General features: G+C 40.5%; 1 protein-coding gene across 1 annotated transcript; it reads left to right on the top strand.

Annotated features, from left to right (window-relative positions):
• Positions 1 to 8,093: 8,093 nt before the first annotated feature.
• kcna1b (potassium voltage-gated channel, shaker-related subfamily, member 1b) lies at positions 8,094 to 19,092 on the top strand. Its single transcript, XM_018700529.1, has 2 exons — positions 8,094 to 8,833; positions 9,189 to 19,092. The coding sequence occupies exon 2, from the start codon at positions 9,372 to 9,374 to the stop codon at positions 10,860 to 10,862; it is 1,491 nt and encodes a 496-aa protein (XP_018556045.1). The 5' UTR covers positions 8,094 to 8,833; positions 9,189 to 9,371; the 3' UTR covers positions 10,863 to 19,092.
• Positions 19,093 to 19,316: the final 224 nt, after the last annotated feature.

Below are 19,316 nucleotides of genomic sequence, written 5' to 3'. Positions count from 1 at the left end.
ACTAACCCTCTGAATATGTTCTCTGCCTCACACTGTTCGTCCTCTCTGCAGCATCCCTCGATGATCTGACCTGACTGTGTTAGACAGGGAAACTCTGTCCGTCCTCCTGCTGGACAGCTTTGTACTCCATGTATCTCAGACATCATTTATTCATGCAGCAGAGCTTTTTACTCACAGCTGAACTGAGAATCTGCTGAAAGTCGACCCCTGCAGTTTTTCTGGCTGGGGAAAGATCTTCTCTGAAGACATGTGGATAAACATGTGGCAAGTTTCTGCACTATTCAAACTTCTAGCGAACACAACATGGTAGCAATGCTCCACAATCTGAAAACACAATAAAATGTTTCATGTTGTAGTAAGTATGGAACCCAGCTGGCAAAATATGAATGAAGGAATATTAACTACCTCAGTATGTGCCTTATGTCTTGAGTACAAAGAAAATATTGATCAAATAATGATAATAAAGTAAAGGTCAGGGAAAAAACAAACTCATTACCCATCCATTGTGGTGACCATGAAGGTCCAAGACAAATTTCATGGCAATATTTATGTACGTACGATTAACAGGTTTACTAGTAAATTATGTAAGAATTCTTGATTACAAACACTTCAGTACGTATGTGTTGATTTTACTGATGTACCTCCTCTTTCCCCTCCTCCTCTGAGGTTATCTGAAGACTGATCAGCTGTGAAACCTGCCAGTTGTGTCTGCTCCCACATTATCTCCTCTGGCATCAATGTGTCACTCTGCTCTCTGACTTACTGCCATCTCAAGTGTCTGTATTGATCGACTCATTGACAATGTGTCCCATTCAGGTCAATGTTATTATGATGAAACTGCCATTTGGACATTGATGTGGTCAGCTGATGTTTCTTTATTTACACTGAACCTTTGGACTGATGGTCAGATTACATCCTGTTGACAAGATGGTAAATTATCCAGACGACAGAACATCTCACTGCTCCCTCAGGTCAGCAGCAACTCAGTCAGATAACAGCTCATATTCAAATCTGTACTCTGATAAAGGGAACTGTTTGTTAGACTGAGACCAGTGCTGATGCCAGCCTTTATCCCATAGCTGTCCAGATTACTATTAACTTCTAATTGAGCACACTGAGCCACTTCCACTTATATCAGGCTGCAAATAAAGTGGTGCAGGAATAAGTCCTAAAACCCTGTAAGGATCAGAAACTTAAGTTGGTTTTGGGTTGGCTTTTTGTGGAGGGAGGGACCACGGTGATACTAACTTGCTAACTTCAGGGTTGGACTACAGAAATATGTCATCCTTACACCACTCTATAAACAGCTGAGGCAGGGTCATCACCCATTAAACAACAGAAGAAAAATAACCAGAGGAGAAGTAAAAATGAGCCAAGGTTGGACTGTTCTTTCATTTTGAACCCCCACAGTTAAGATCACCTACTTCTTCTATTTCTGTGGTTAAACATGAACCTCATGACATCAGTATTTTTCCCAGCCTTTACTTTACATCCCCTCCATCATCAGCAGCACCGCTACGCTCCATGTCTGTTATCTCCTCCCTCCCCCCATCTGTCACTTTGTCTCCCTCTCTCCTCACTGGTTCTCCCATGATGTGACTCTAATAATAGCTCCCTGAAGTCGGGCCCCAGCAGCCCCCAAGGGCCGTGTGTTGGTCTTGAAGGGCACTGCATGAATTGGCCACACTCTTTTTCCCCTGCATGCTATGGGGCTTATAAATAGCTCTGGAGAAAGACGGGGGACCTGCATAGGTATTATATAAGCATCCCGTGTGTTTATGAATGGGGGGGGGGGGGTTTGCTCGGTACATTCATAAGTCCTACTGCAGCTGCTGCTTTAAACACCCTCCTCCCACCGCTCACTCATCCATGTGTGAACATATTGAAATTTCATATGAATAACAGATAAGAAAATACTATTTTTCTTCCATTGAATCACCTCTACTGTAGCTTGCTCCAAACCAGCTCATACCCTGTGCTGGAATTTACAGTATCTGACATCCTGAGAGAGTTTAAACAGTTTGGCTAAATGAACATGACTTTGAAATGTTGCTTGAAAAGGTCAGAAGGAATCCAGTTTGGACAAGCTGGAAAATAAGTCGAATACTCAAATACTCATGGATATAAATTAGCTCAAATGATAAATGCACACACAAGTTTAAGATGATCAAATGAAATTAAATATATTTACAAATTCTGCACCTGGTCACCAATATAATCCAATGGTGCAATTGTCTATGCCAAAGTACATCCATAAAGTGCTTGTCTCTGCCTCTGGTGGGCTCAGATTGTTATTTTAAATGTCTGACAACATTATGGATGAGATTCCTTTTTATTTAAGACTAACAGAAACATTGGTAAAATTGTTTGGTAGTTTTATATTGTGATGTTTCTGGTTAAACAAAAAGGTCTATCGCTGTAGGAATACACTGCTGCATCCCATCAATCATTTACACCCAAAAACGTGTGGAAATGAGGCCCAGGTTCAAAAATACCAGAGTTATCCTTTAAGTTTTTACACTTATTTCCACAGAAAACAATGTAATCTACCTCCCGGCTGATGAAAACTGTGAAATCTGTTGTCAGAACTACATGTTTTTATTCACAGACACTTAGTGTAAAGAGGTGCTGATGACCGTGTTTGAATCACGTCTCCTGAGCTAGTTTTAGTATTTTGTTCTTTAGCAGAATGTTTATTACATTAATATTTCATGTGGTTACATTAGATTTTCTACCATCTTCATCTTCCTCTCTCTCGCTCGCTCTCTCTCTCTCTCTCTCTGTCTCCTGAGGTTTTCCCGATGAGGCACACTGAGCTGAGAGTGAGGAGATAAGAGGGATGTAGGACAAGACGATGGCTGTGGAGAGAGTAAAGGAGAAGAGGAGAGGAAGGGGGGTGGGGATGGAGAGAGCGATGAAGAGCCCCGTGGAAAGGAGGAAGGCTTAATGAGTATGTTGCCCCTGATTCTGGCACGAGCACGAGGCAGGAGATGACAGGGCGGTGTGTTGCCATGGGGGATGGAGCGTCGGTCTGGATGAAGCAGAGGCATCCCTCCTCCTCCTCCTTCCTCCTCCTCCTCCCTGCTGCTCATTGCATGAAGACCAGAGCACACAAGAGTACACAGCTCAGCCACTTACACTCAACATTGCAGCAGAGGCTTGGCCCGAAGAGTAAAGAGAGATTCTTCATGGGTTCGAAAGTTGGTCGCTAAGTGGTTGCTAATGCTAACCTTGAGTTTGTCTGAAGTTGGTGCAGGGGGCTAAGAATCGAGCCCTGATCCAGGCCCTGACTGGTGCTGGCTGGGAAAAGGTTGAAAACACAATTTTACTGGACTGCACTTATTTTCATCGACACTGATGCCTGATGTTGTACTATTTTACAGATATATTGGAGTGTTGTCAGTCAGCCTAAATCCTCTTCTCCTAATTTCTAATAGTGGTTTCAGATGAAACACACAAGACCACGTTATCTGAAAATGCATTTTCTAACGCAGTCTCTTTATCTCATGCTTGAGACCTGGAGTCAGAGAGTACACACAGTTACAAAGCTCTGAAGAGTTGCACAAAATACACAAAATGAACTTTTCCACCAGTCTAGCTTCCTTAACTTCCACCTCTCTGTCATCCAAGTCCCATCGCAAGAGCTTCAGCCATCCTTGCGTTAACAATACAAGAGCTCCGGTGGTTGATGTCACTTGATCCCGGCGTGCAACAGTTGAAATCAACCACCATGTTGGCAGGAAACTGCTAGCAGCTAACTTTTCTCTTGCCTGCTGTATTTATAAAAAGTGAACATGGTGGATAGCTGTTGTGCATTTATCAGATCATTCAATTTCCACAGATTTAAAGTGTGAAATCTGACGGCTTGAATTTTTGCTCAGGGTTTTCCTGCCAACATGGCGGTGTAAACAAACTGAGTCATGTGATGTCTGGAGCTCTATATGTCCTCTGTGTTGGGCTGTGGTGGGAATTGGGGCTAGCTGGTTAGCTTGCTAACTTCAGTGGAAGAAGCAAAGCAAAACATTTGTGTTGCTTTCCACTTCTGGAGACAGCTCTGACTGAGTCAAGGAATGAAGTTTGATGCTAAACATGCAATGTCTCTTCTTGACTTTGTAGTGTTAGCAAAAACTTGCATAAAGCTCCTATTAAATGCAAAACTACTTGTTTAAAGGTCTCAGTCCTGATTTTAACTTAATTTAATTTAAGTTACAGACACATGCAACTTGCAATAAAATGTTTTGATCGACCTGTTCCTCAGTGTTTTGGTTATGGCTTGGTTGGTTAAAACTGGACCACATGAACTCTGACACAGAATAAGTGGGTACAGAACATATGGATTTGATGATGGTCAGCCTCCAAGAAAACAAAGCTCTCTATTCCTGTAATAAACAGCAGATCCATGGTAGCAGGTGAGACAGTCTTGGTTTAGAGAGCGCTGTCAGTGTTTGACTAACAAGGTTGAATTCAAAATAATACTCTGTGTTTGCAGTGTAAATTAAGAAACTAATCCTTGTCTATTGCTGCCAATCACTGCTTCCCAGTAGAGGAAACCGGGGCCTCGGGGAGCTTAGCGGCTAGCAAACATGAGCTGCTGATTGGCTGAGCAGCAGATGGAGAAGAGGGGTAAGAGCTCTCTCAAAAGTTCAAGTGCACATTAAACTTTCCACTTGCTTTGAGAAGGGATTTCAGTTGCGGCTCTGTCTTCCATCTTCAGTTTCAGCATTGGTGAAGCAGCAGCTGTAATCCGACACTTGGCCGGTTATAGCAGCAGCAGCAGCAGCGGCGGCAGCCTCTCCTTTGTACCACAGCAGCCTGCACGTATCATCTAACACGAGATAAAACACAGTCCAGGCAGCGCTGCATTTCACCGGACGCCACAGGGATGAAGTCACTCGAGGTGCATCTGTGCACTTGTGTCAATGTGTGAATATGTGTGTTCAGCACTTCATCGGCTGTTAAGTCTGTTTCAGCTTTTTCAGGCTCGTGGGTTCTGTTTTTTTTCTCTCTGGGAAGATGATGGCATTCTCAGTTGTTCTCCACATCGAGTTTTCATGCTTCCATTCACAACAAAGTGTGTGAGCAAGTGTTGTACAGCTGCATTAATCCCTCTGGAGTCCGAGGTTGTGTTTGGAAATTTGCTCACTGTTAAATTTGACCCACGGTTTACCCTCAGTGTGAGGTGCAAGTTTTTATTTTCATTATAAATCTGACTCTGCCACACATTGATTTAGCAGACAAGTTCAATAAACACATAATAATTCCAACTGGACTGAAAGAAATTTGACCTCAGGAATCAATTTGAATATGTTTGTGAGAACATACGTTAAAGTATTACTCTGGTCATTTTGAACCTGGGCCTTATTGTCCCACGTTTTTGGGTATAAATGATTGATAGAGGAAAAAAATGGATTTAGTGCTATAGAGAACTGCAGGAATAAGTTCTAAAATCAGGAAGGAAGGATCCCAGTGGCATTTTATGGAGGGAACCAGGGTGATGTTAACTTCAGGGTCTGACTACAGAAATACATCATCCCTGCACCAGTCTATATTGGGTGATGCTGAACCAGAAAGGCTTTCTATAGACTGGTAAGTAAACATGCTAATGTTAACTATGTAGCAATAGCAAAAATCCCATATAGCACCTTTAAACCCTCCCTGCAACATCTTTAAAACAAAAATCTGAGATAACTTCAATTTCACAACATTTAAAATAACCAGGATCATATCTGCTCATGCATATCTTCCTCCCATTACTGCTCTTGTTTCTGATCTGTGTGCATTCTGACAAAGCTCAACTAAAGTCAAACTGGATTATAATCCTGCCCATAAAATCTCTGAGGTCAAAGGTTACAATAACATATGGAATGAAGCTCATCATAAGTCTTTGCCAAGTGTGCAGATTGGCTGCACATGCATGACCGAGCACAAAGCCATTTTTTTTCTGTGCATTATGTGTCTAATTTAGACCTCAGGGTCAAACGTGTGGTGGATTATTTACTGCACAGGAGCTGTTGTGTACTCGAAGTCCATATGTTTTAAAAGCCACAAGAAATACAGGAGGTTATGAATGAATTTTATTTGTATGTTCGTCATCCTGAGAGGATTTTTATACCACCGGCATGTTTTCAGACTAAATTTAGTTTTCAGGAATTCAGCAGTACATGTAGGCGACATTTGGTTTGAGCAGCCGTGCAGAAACTTGGCCAGCTGTCAGACAGTTACAGTGACAAACTAACACTGTAACTACAAATATAGTTCAGTCGCTCGCACACAGTAACCTTCATCCACACCACGGCCTCACGTACAAGGACACATGCCTGTCTTACACTCACTTTTTTACTGATATTTTGTTTCGTTAATTCTATTTTGTTGCTCTGTATTGGATAACATATGGTATATATAAATACTTTTAATTTGAAGGACTTACAACTTTTATTTTGAATTATGCTACATAAATGAATCTTATTTGCTTACCAGATATGCTTTTTCAGGCTTTATCTTTTCCACTGTGTCTGTATGTTTGCATTTCTACAATTGAGGAAACATTTTGCCCTGAATTTTGCCTGTCAGGCTAACAAGGCTCTTTTTACACAGCTTTCATACACTGCAAGGGCATAATTACTGATTCAGTAAAGGACAACATTCTTTTTAGTAGAGATCCCCCACCTCCGGATGTTTCTCTGTAAAACTGGGACTGGTTCCAGCTCTAAAACCCAGCTGATCTCCCAACTTCCTGCCCACTGCTGTGTCCGTCTGCCGAGCTTTCACTCCTGCTGCCTCCAACAGACTGCCACTGATCTGCTGGACACACTGTGCCACATACACAGGCTATACAATGTGTTACTGTAATGATAACAGAAGTATAATGATGACATGTAATGTTTCAATAAACCAAAGAAGAAGAAACAGATGTGGAGCTGACCGTGGTGCTGAATTTCAAAGGTATCCTAGTCCTGCCCACCCAGATACTCGCACCAAATGTGGATTAATCCGCTGCTGAAAATAGTCCAACAAATATGTGATACTGGAGAAAGTGTATTAAAACCTGCAGACCTCTGTGAATGTGAAAACTCCAAGAAATGTCTTTATTTCCATTTTAAGATTATTAAACATGTATGTGTTTCCATATCTAACCTTTGACTTAAGTATTAAGACAATTGATAAATCCACCACACGTAAAATTGAAAATCTTTTCTGAATTGTGTCTAAGTTTAAAGTCATATCAGAAGGCTTATACTCAAACCCTCCGGGTGAGATAACCTCCAGGCTTCTGTGAATTCAAGCCCAGATAAAGTTAATTTAAGCCTCGAAGCTAATTCCAGGCTCGAGGTTTGAGTTTTATGAACTAAACCCTTCATTCATTATCTTAGTTATCAGCATGTGTGGTTTAATGCTTAATGCAGGTCGACTTTGGAGGGAAACTTCTTTTAAAACACCATGATCTCTGATAGGCCGAGAGCTTCAATAACTTAGACTGACAAACAGGTTCAGGAAAAGATGGTGGTTCTGGTTCAGTGTAAATAAACAGGTTGTGTCTGAAGTCACTGTGGAAATGCTCTCTCTCTGTGGGAATCCTATCCATAATGTTGTCAGACACTAACAATCTGAGCCTGTCAGCAAATAAAAATCAATCAATATTAGCTAATAAATATAACTTATTCATCCAGCTCTTGTCTATTAGACTCTGGTTGCCATGTAGTTTCACACAGGACAATGTAAATAAATAAATTATGCTGCTGATTTCTCCCTGTTACCATAGCAACACGGGGATATTTACACCAACATGCAGGCTTGACTGTCGCAAAGTGCTCAGCGGCCAATTATGGGAAACAGTTTTTAGCCGCTTCTTGCTGCAAATTCAGAGCTCAAGAGAAACCTGCAGGAGCGTCAGTGTGTTGGACAGCAACAGTAGCGGCAATATATTGAACTCACTGGTTACATAACATGATGCAGTGGACACATATCACACCACTATGATATTTTTCTCTCTTTCTTTGGGACCATGCAGCGTCTTCCAGGTTTATTTTTTGTATCATGGGTTTTGATAATAATGGATCGTGCAGCTCGGTCTGGACCTGCGCCTGTCCTGCTTGGTACCGGATCTGGTTTTGCAGATACTCACTCACATATACTGTAGTGCCGACTGTGTTTTACAGTCTGTCTGCATTGCGTCGAACCCCCCCTCCTCCTCTCCTCTTTCTCACTCCCCTCACTCACTCACTCACTCACTCTATCCTAACCCCTCCCTCCCTCCTTCACACACTTTTTCTTTTTTCTCTCCACATGAAATCCTGCAATATGCTACCAAATTACCGGAGACACATCCTCTCTCTCCTATAGTGCGGGATCCTGAGCCGTTTTTCCTTAAACCCTCCGCGCCTTTTTTTTTTTTTTGGATATCTAATACCGCAGCATAAAAACAGGAGAGAGCCGCTTTCTGCTGATGCTGCAGTGTCCAGTCCTCCCAGTTCTCTCCACCACACTGGGAGCTTGATCCAGCTTTATTTTCCATTTTTTTCTACGTGTCCTCTGCCTTCTTTTTTTCCAGCATGATTTTGATAAATTGTCAGTCAGGATTTTTGCTGCTGAGCCGCGGTTCACAGCCGTCTGAAGCCTCCTCCTCCTCTTCTTCCTCCTCCTCATGCGGGCTGCTCCGATCGACGCTGAAAACCTACACCAAGAGGATACGGATGTTGACCAAGACAACATAGTCTATTAATATTTCAGAGATACTGTAAAGCGATATCAGTATTAAACCCCAAGTTGTGGTGGGTGGCCGGGGAAAGGTGCGCACGGTGAGGACGTTCATCTGCTGCTCTCCAACTCAGCTCAGGTACGTTTTTCTTTGACAGGTTTATCTTGTAAAGAATATTTTAGATTTAATTGATCTGTATTTGTTGATTTGAACGTGTTAAACCTTTGTGAGGCTGGACAAGGGTTGATGTATGGGTGAGAACTGCGGGTCCTGATGTGCGCAGAGAGGGAGCGCAGCGGGACTGCAAACTTGAATACTGATGTATGCGGTAAAAATACAGCAAATGCAGCATAGGCTTCTGTACTGTACTGCCTGATTTTTTTCTCTCTTGCTCTCTCTGACAAACAATAAGCTCTGCAGCAGACGAAAATGACTGAACGAGAATCTGCTTGCTTTTTTAAAGAGTAGATGTGGTTGTTTCCCTCTCCTCCAGGTGACGGATAAAGCATTGCTGAGAGAAAGGAGATGTTCATCTCAGAGATGATGGTGATGATGATGGAGAAGGAGGCTCTGCACAGCTCCCGGTCTCACTAGGAGCTTCTGCACTCCGACCTGCCTCCACCCCTCTTCTACTTCACACTACTTCCTCTTCCTGTCCTCCACCCCACCAGGAAGGATGACCGTAGTGTCCACAGACAACATGGATGAGACCTCCACCCTGCCAGGTCACCCGCAGGATCCCTACCCGCCTGATGACGACCATGACGACCACGACTGCTGTGAGCGGGTGGTCATCAACATCTCAGGGCTGCGCTTTGAGACCCAGCTCAAGACCCTCGCCCAGTTCCCAGACACACTCCTCGGGAACCCCAAGAAGAGGATGCGCTATTTTGACCCCCTACGAAATGAGTACTTCTTTGACCGGAATCGTCCGAGCTTCGATGCCATCTTGTATTACTATCAATCTGGGGGACGGTTGAGAAGACCGGTCAATGTGCCGCTGGATATGTTCTCAGAGGAGATTAAATTTTATGAACTGGGCGCAGAGGCCATGGAGAAATTTCGGGAGGACGAAGGATTCATTCGGGAGGAGGAGCGACCCCTGCCAGAGAAGGAGTTCCAGCGGCAGATCTGGCTTCTCTTCGAGCATCCAGAGAGCTCTGGACCTGCCCGGGGGATCGCCATCGTCTCAGTGATGGTTATTCTTATTTCAATAGTCATATTTTGTTTGGAGACACTTCCAGAGCTGAAGGAGGATCCCAGTGACCGGATGCAGATCGTGGGGAACACCACCGTGTTTTACAAACCAAATGTCCTCACAGACCCTTTCTTCGTGGTGGAGACCCTCTGCATCATCTGGTTTTCCTTTGAGTTGATAGTTCGGTTTTTCGCATGCCCCAGCAAGGCGGCGTTCTTTAAAAACATGATGAACTCTATCGACATTGTGGCTATAATCCCATACTTCATCACACTTGGCACAGAGCTGGCTGATGACCAAGGCAACAAGGAGGGGAAGGGAGGAGGGGAGCAGGCCACATCTCTGGCTATTCTCAGGGTAATCCGTCTGGTGAGGGTTTTCAGGATCTTTAAACTGTCCCGACACTCGAAGGGGCTCCAGATTCTGGGGCAAACTCTGAAGGCGAGCATGCGGGAGCTGGGCTTGCTCATCTTTTTCCTCTTCATTGGTGTGATTTTGTTCTCCAGCGCTGTCTACTTCGCCGAGGCCGAGGAGAAGGAGTCGTTCTTCACCAGCATCCCGGACGCCTTCTGGTGGGCCGTGGTGTCTATGACAACCGTTGGCTATGGGGACATGTACCCTGTGACCATTGGAGGGAAGATTGTGGGCTCGCTGTGCGCCATCGCCGGCGTGTTGACCATCGCCCTGCCAGTGCCGGTCATTGTGTCCAACTTCAACTACTTCTACCACCGGGAGACGGAGGGCGAGGAGCAGGCCCAGCTGCTCAACGTGAGCAACCAGAACTTGGCGTCAGACACCAACTCGAGTCGCCGCAGCTCCTCGGTTGTCAGCAAGTCGGAGTACATGGAGATAGATGAGGACATGAACAACAGCATCGATAACTTTAGGGAAGCAAACCTTAGGACTGCCAACTGCACGGCTCCGAGCCAGAACTGTGTGAACAAGGGGAAACTGCTCACCGACGTGTGAGGCGGCGTTCAAACGCACCAGTGTAAATATTGTAGAAATGTCTGGATGCTTTATCTCCATTGGTGCATTTTATTCTCTCTTTTTTTGCATTGATTCATTCAAACATGTGTGAAGACTTAAGTAGTTTTAAAGCACACATGGTAAAATTATAAGAGTAGAAGCTCAGTTATTTCATTAAAAAAATCAAAACAAACGAGATTTGTTTGGCAATAGGACAAAGATCAGCAGGTGTCAAGGGAACATTTTTGATAAATTGTTCAACTGATTTAGCAACTTTTATTCTTGAATTCCTTAACTTAGGCTGTAAAATTAAAAGGGGAAAGCCACCAATTTTACACATAAAGATTCATTTGTTAGTCTCTGTGCATACAAAGCCCATTGTATTTATGTCTTCATTGTCTCTGGAAGATTACTGTTCAATCATGAAACTTGAGGCATGGAGTTATAAACACATGGGTAGGCCAGAAGGAGACACTATCAAGTTGCATTATGGGAAATATGTCTCTAATTAGTTCCAAATTTTTGGAAGTTTAAACAGTGTAACTTTGGTTTTAGACTGAGGTGTTGGTGTTAAAACACAATCTTGTGTTGTCTTTGACATCTATTAAATGTATTTTGAGGATTACAGCTTGTTTTGCTGCACAAACCAAGATCAGTCACATCAAAAAGAGTCAACTTCCTTTTTCTGGAGCTCTTCACAGATTGATAGAGACACAAAAGAGAAACAAGGGATCAAAATAAATCATTTAAAAAGGGAAGTTGTAGTAAACAAAGCAATGCAAGAGTATTTGTACAGAACCTTTCAACAAGGCAGCTGTAATGGTTTACTTAAGATAAAACAAACAATGCATAATAAAAAAGGCACAAACAGGAGAGTAAGTTTTAAGCCTTGATTTTAAAAGGAATGAGAGTTGAACTCTGAAACTTAGGGTTTCAAATGACCGGTCTGTTGTATATTGAGAGTACGACCAATTTTAGGACACACAAATTTATCAAAAATTGCCCCGACACCTGCCAGACTTTGCATCAAAGACTAAACTTTCAGGACAAAAAGACAAAATAATAAAAAAAAACAAAGCCCAACTGAGATTTGAAGAACACGCTGGAGAACAACTCGCTCCCTGAGGAAACGTGTTCAAAGTGGATTACAGTTGATGTTCAGGCGTGTTTTTCTGCGGCACATCCAGGGAAGTTTTTTTGGGAAAACTTAACGCCAGATGTTGACCAACGTTTTTCAGGCACCTTATCAGAAACAAACAGGAAGTGTGCCGAGCCTTGTGGAGGGTTATCTGCACTGCTGCTGCTGCTGCTACAGGTCGGCTGGAGGTTCCCTGTATGATGCCATGCAACACTCCTTTATATAATAGCATGTGGAGACTCGCTTCTCTCTTATATTGGCATGCACAAGACGTTACCTCATTTTTTATTTTTTACATTTTTTCTTCTTTAACCTCCATTTATCCTCCTGGATTTTTCTCTCATTTGTTTTCACCAAAAGTGCACTGGCTATTTATTATTGTTTAAGTTATTTCAAAGCATTTAAGTGTTGAATGTTAAAGCATTAAGGGAACAGGAACACTTCTTTTTTGAAGATCACGGCATGTCAAAATACTAAAGCATTATGGCCTAATTAGCTATGGTATAGCTATGTATACTCAATGCATGATGTCAGTATTAAATTGCTTGCAGTTGTGGAGGGACCTCGGGAGCTGGAGGATGATGATGATGATGATCCTCCTCATTATTTTCAAGCTAACGACAGGATACGGTGCATGGCGGAGCTAACTGCCAGAGGGGACAAATCTGCTAGGAAAAAAAAAAGAAAAAAAAATGAAAAAAAAAAATCAGAAGAGACATAACCGGTGGTCTCTTTTTAAAAAATGACATTTCAGAAATAACATCCTCCTTTTTCAGTTACTTAAAGCTTTGATCTTTGATGATGGAGTGCATGGGATCATTTTATGTGATTTGTGACCTCATTTTTTTTGCATTTGACTTTTAAACAGTTTCAAGAAGGAAAGCAGTAATATTTGACAAATTCCATAGATATATCTAAAATTAGTTTCTAGTGCCTTGAACCCCTTCTCATTATAGATTTGACTAAAGTGCCTCCCGTTACAACAGACGACAAAGAGCTTACTATGTGCAGCTTAACTTCTCCTGCCATAAAGATGCACTACTCCCTGCACATCTGGAAAATAAGAGGGTTTACAGACTAATATGTGTAGATAAAGTTATGAATATATTCCTTATTCTGGGCCAGACTTATTAGGCCTACATAAACTCTGTTTTCCTGGAAGATGACACACGGCTGCAGTGCACATTTAGCAAGACAGAGGGATTGTTTGCATGGAAATTCTAGAAAAGCCAGTCTTTTTTATCATTTTTGTGCAGGTACTTGAATTGGACATGTTTAAATTCTAGTTTAAACTGGAATTTAAGGTAATTTGTGGCTATCTCCATCATAGAGATCCGGTAAAGTGAATGTTAGCAAAGCCTCGGAAAGCTTTCAAAATCAACTTAAGTTTTACAAATCATTGACTCCAAATGAAAGTAGACACACAAATTAGCTTCCTTGATTAGCTGTAGTGGCTAAATACATAAGGATCTACTTATGGGGCAAACAGATGGCTAACTGAGCTAGCTTTTACATTAGCTAGCTTAAAAACAACCAATTTATCTGCAGAAACATGTATTACTAGTTTCATAAACAGGAAAATAACAAGTCTTAAAAAGGCTTTGTAGAGGCTGACTGTTTATGGAAGTTTCCAGTTCTTTCTTTTAACTGATTTTGGGGAGAGGAAACTGCCTCCATTTTGACTCCATTTTTTGTCTTTCCTCTTCCATCTGATTTAAATCCTCATCTGTTTCTCTGGTTTGGATAAACATGATTCAGATGCGCTACAGTAGCTAATTCAGGGGTCTAATTTCTGTGTTTACTTCATTTGGAGTCAGAGACGAGTGTTTGAAATGATTCGTGCGAGTTGAAATCTTGGAAATCTTTAGGAGGCGTGGCCTGATATGTTGTCTTGATGAGGTTGAATATTTACAGAGGAAGTGGTGGGTGCAAAGTTAGCGTGTCCAATTCGTCAGAAACATTAGAACGTTGAGGTTGAAAGATACTAGAAATTCATCTGTAAAAGCAAATCAGATGGATAATTCATATCAACAGGAAATACCTACATTTCTGTAGGGCTCATTATTGTCAGGGTTTTTTTAAATATAAAAATACAAATGAAAATTGTATCATAAAAATACACAATATCATGACTTCTACATGGAGTTTTTCAGTCACCATTATATTATGGATTTATTAGTGGGCTTACACTGTTAATCACTTCCATTTCCACGCACATTCAAAGGTCTCATTTGTTTAAAGTCTGGCAATATTCAACATTTAACTCACACCAACAAGCTGTTAGTTGGTCTTTCAGTTGGTCCCTCAGCACTTTCTGACTTCCCTACGTGGCCACCATTTATAACCCCAGTGGTTTGGGGAAATAGCGCATTTGTTGGGGACTACTTTCAGTGGCGGATTTATCCACATTTGGTGCTCTAGTGAGTGTTTGTGGCTTTGGCTTAATATGCAGAACTTTTTAGTTGGGCAGATTTGTTGTTGGTTGGTTTAGTGAACATCACCAGACTTACAAAAAAAAAAAAACATGAGGCAGGTTGGAAAACCTCCATATATGACATCAGTGGTATCTACTGCTCTGACTGCAGCACAACAGTTCTTTTTCTAGACACTTTCTATCAGCTGCCACTGCCAGAGGAAGTGTCTGAGTTGAACAGTGCCCTCTCTACACAAAACACTGCCGTTCTCTTATTACTGGGACCAAAATATTCTGCTGAAAATTACATTTGCTGCTTTTAAGTTTAAAAAAAAAATGGAGAAAAATGAGCCTTATATGTCCATAGCTTTGCTTTAGAGTCATACCGTGAACCTTATCTTGGCTGGTCTACCTCACAAGTTTTTGGTTATGGATGCTGCTGTGTAGAGTTGTGATGTATCTGACCACAGTAGAGGCAGTCAGCATTTCCTCTGCAGAGCTGCATTCATCTGAACGTTACCACAGGCATTAGTCACTCTGCATGCCAGCAAAATGGCGCTGCTGCTGCTGTTTTGTTTTGAGGAAGGAGCACATGGCTGTGTGAGGTAAACGTTGTCTGTCCTGGGCTGTTTCTGTGCAGGGCAGGGTGTTAAAAAGACGATGTGAGGACTGAAGTGTGAAACAATCACGAGTGTTGACTCAGTCTGATTGAGCCAAAAGGATGTGGACAAAATGTGAACAAAGCACGACTTTTATTGTCTTAATTTTCCCTTTCTGTAATCATGAAGGGTGTTTCAAGACCATCCTTAATGATATGTATTCTTGAAAGCAATCAGGGAGAACGGTCTCAGATTAGTACACAAGAATATATACTATATTTTGTTACTTTCTTGCTGGATTTTCTGCAGCTTTATAGGGACAACATGATTACAACAGTGGCTTTTCATTTGTCCACTCAATGTAGTTTACAAGAACACCTGGGAAATATTAATACCTAATGTAATTTGCTGATGAGGATAGTGTCATCACTATTGTCTCAAGTCTGGCAAAGTAGACACTTTATTATGGAGATTAAACTCTGGGATTTGTATTTTGAAAATTTTACTTAATGTTTTTAATCCAAACCCAGAAAACAGGACACACTTGTACTAAATTGCCTTTGATCAAACTTCAGTTTCCTCACGCCACCACGTGCAGAAGCCCCGTGAAGTTGCTTTGATTTGAATTTAGAAATATCCCCCATGTGTTTTTTAAAAGAGAACTTTCACGGAGCAGCTAAAACAGCCTGAACAGCCAAGCAGGGCCTCGTCTGACTCAGTAGCTTTTGTTACGTAAGAGTCTGCAGGTTTTTTATTTTTCCAACCAAACACTTATTTACTGAGCTCATGACTAAAATCAGCTGCTGTGGGATTTGGTTTGGATAAACATTTCGGAGACTTTCGGGACAGTTTTATACTTGAAACTGTTTTCTGCAGCTCTGGAGCTGAATCTCATCAGAGCTGACCTACACATCTCCTTATATAACTGAGCTGATCCCTCCCCTCACATACACACAGGTGTTCTCACTTACCTGGGCTGATTCTCTCAGGCTCATGGTGAATGTTTGGTGACTTCACATTAATCCCAGCAAACCTGCAACACCTGTTTAGGTGAGCTGCACCTTAAAGCTGCAGCACCTCACATCTCTAACTTATTAACTTAAAGATTTTAACTTGTGTGTGCAAGATTAGAATTTATGATCTTTTCCACACAAATTATAATCTTGTTTGCACAAAATCCAGAGAGAAGACACCTGCTTCTTTGTTCAAGATTAGAATTTGTGCACAAAAACAACATTAACTCGATCATTTTCAATCAAAAAATAAGTTATCAAGACAAATTTGTTCATGTAAGATCATCATTAGGCTCTGTCCTCACTTATACGTTTTGTTTCTAAATTTTTTGCACAAAATCCTGATACCTTCTTGTTCGTGCAAAAATAAAGCTTTTGCATGTACAAGAAACTGATAAAAGATGCTTCTTGTGTGAGCATTTTAATATATTGCATCAGTGGAAGATTATTATTCTTGCGCAGAAAAAATATTCACTTCGTATGAACAACATTATAACTTGTAATGGCACAAATATTGTTTGGAACTTTCAGGGATCTGTAGCGCTGTTTTCTGAAACAGCTAGAAACTCCAGAATGTCTGTATTTGTGAAGGTTTAATAATTAAAAATCTCTGGTTTTATTTACAGAGCATGTGTGCAGCAGCTGTGTGTCATCACCCTGTTAGTTTAAGGCCTGTTTCACAAACTGCTGTTGAACGTGTGAAGAAAAAAAAATCCCTTTAATTAACGCTTCAGTGGAACAAATTAAAAAACAGTATGAAAGGTGCTACGTGTTAAACATACAGTAGGTCCTATTATAGGGAGCAAAATTACAATTTACTCAACTTTTTTTTTAAAGATTAAGTCACATTTTAAAAAAAGAAGTTGTATATTTTCTTGACAACTATTTGAAATTAGTGAATAAAACAACATCAGGGTAGGTGGTAGTCTTGTGGTATTTATTTCTGTTTTAACACATGTAGTGAAGGGACCAAATTAAGTTTTATAGTTATTTCATATCATCAGAGCAGCTCAACAGACAGATAATTAACAAAAAAAATAAAAGGTACATTTTCTAGATTAAGGTTCATATGTTTTAAAAACTTTTACAGTTTTGTCATTTTTATCTGATTTTTGTTTGATATGCAGTAAACAGGACAGAGAGTCACTTTTCCTTCCAAATTAAAGTCCAGGTTTTGTATCTACAGTAAATATGACTTTATTAGCTTCCAACTGCCAAGTCGAAAATAATCAATTTTCAGATGATCATGATTTATCTCCAGTGAGCTGCATATCAACCATTTCTGTTTTAGATTTATGTGTTTTCATATCTGGAAAAAATATCTCGGTCTTTTCTTGATCTTTGACTGCTGACACAAGCCATCAATGCAGAGTTTCTCAACCGTGAGAGATGTTAGGACTTAAATGTCAATGTTTAATTGATGTATTCTTTCTTAAAGCTGTATTAATTGATTTTAACATTTGATGTTGTATCACCTTTTGAATTTGTGAAATGAGATTTTGAAGCAAAAAAACTGCAGAATTATGTGATAATTTTCTGTCAGTTCAGCAGTGACCACCATGGTAATTTAATCAGTTGTTACCAAAATATTATTGATTAGTGCAGCTTTGAATGAGGAATTGGTTCGGAATTTTGAATGATAATTCATCTGCAGCTGCTGCCATTCCCTTAAAATGAGATTATGCCTGTACAACTTGTTCAGATTTCTTTCTATTTTACTGATTTGTTGATCAATTTTTCAATTCAATTTTGAAAACTGATTAACAATTAAGTCACTAATTAAGCAAAAACACTCTAAATTTGGTGATTTTAGTCAATCTTTGTTCTGTATCTTTGTAAATTTAATCATCTTGGGGGTTTTGAGATTGTTGTTCTGTCAGAGGAAGCAGTTTAAAGACATCAGATTCATTGATTCAGGTCCTGGACTTTATGATGGGCCTTACTGTCTTTATTTTTAATAATTAAAAGTCCAGTAGATTAATTTTTGAATAGAAAATTGTGCTTAAAATACATTTCAGCTTTAAAAAGAATTGAAAACAAACTTTAAGAGAGTGAATAAAATTATGAAAAATGTCATTAGTTGCAGCCCCAGTTAAATTTTGGGACTAAATGAGCCTGAAATTTACTTTTTAATTATGGAAATAATGAAAATAAATGGTTTAAAAATCAACCAAACAATCTTTTAAATATTAAAAATTCTGACCTCAGCTCAATCTGATGTTTCAAAACTGCTTATTTTTACTGCATTACCCTTTAAAAAACCAAAGAAATTCAATTTTACAAAGATAGAAAATATAAAGCTAGAAGCGGGTGGAGAAACTCTTCATCATGTTTTACAAGTGTTCATCAGGAAAATCTTTGATTTAAAAAGCAATGACTTTAGTGACGATGACAACGATGAAGAAGAAGATGATGGCGATGATGAACTGAGGATTTTTAAGTGTGAAAATGTTTTTAAGGTGCAAAGAGAAAAGCCTAGAAAGTGTCGCGGTGCATTGATGACTCTGCTGCTGAAAAGGTGCATGAATGACTGAAGACTGAACTGCATGATCATAACATGAAAATAAATTAATGCTGGTCATATTTTTGCTCACACAGACATTACCATTATTAAGACTATTACTATATTATTTCTCGCTTCAGGAAATCGTTTTAAAACTGGTGTATTTTCACCTGGAGGATCGGTTGCTTTGGGACTAATTAGTCATTTAGCAGTAGTTTGTCTGTTCCCTCTCGTCCTAACTAAACAGTCAGAAGCCAAAGTCTCGTCCTGAAGACGAAGACTGAAAGTCCCGGTGCTGGAAACATAATTTAAAAAAAATAAAAAATAAAAAAATTAAAATCCTCTCCACCGGGCTGTTGAGATCCTCCCTGAACCCCCACAGTTGTTCACGTCACAGTACGTCCATTCTTTTTTTTTAACTTTGTTTTTCTTACGCTGCAGTATGCAATGTTTGTCATTTGTTGGTGAGGCATAGTCTGTAACCTATGCAAGGTTAGTCGACAATTTATGTCCATTCTGATTTCATCCTATAACAACAGTTTCAATAAATTTTGAAAGATATGACTCTGCTGTTTGTTATTGAACGTCTAACCTGATGTCACAGGACTGTGTTTAGATGGCACGCCACTTTCAGCTTTTTACGTGTTATTTAAAGCAACAAAATGTAACTTTGCTGAGCAATAGCACCCTCTGCTGCGTAGTCCCACTCACTGAACTGAAACAGTGCATATTACCCATGATCCCCTTCTCCTTCTCGAGCAGGAAGTGCTGTTGCTGTAACAAACACA

This window comes from Lates calcarifer, linkage group LG18 (genome assembly GCF_001640805.2).
Source record: "Lates calcarifer isolate ASB-BC8 linkage group LG18, TLL_Latcal_v3, whole genome shotgun sequence".
In the NCBI taxonomy this organism is placed as follows: domain Eukaryota; kingdom Metazoa; phylum Chordata; class Actinopteri; family Centropomidae; genus Lates; species Lates calcarifer.
The sequence above is the reverse complement of the archived record's forward strand: the minus strand, read 5'-3'. Positions and strand labels throughout refer to the sequence as shown.

Coding starts and splice junctions, on each gene's coding strand:
- kcna1b (XM_018700529.1), top strand. CDS start 9,372: ATGACCGTAGTGTCCACAGACAACATGGATGAGACCTCCACCCTGCCA.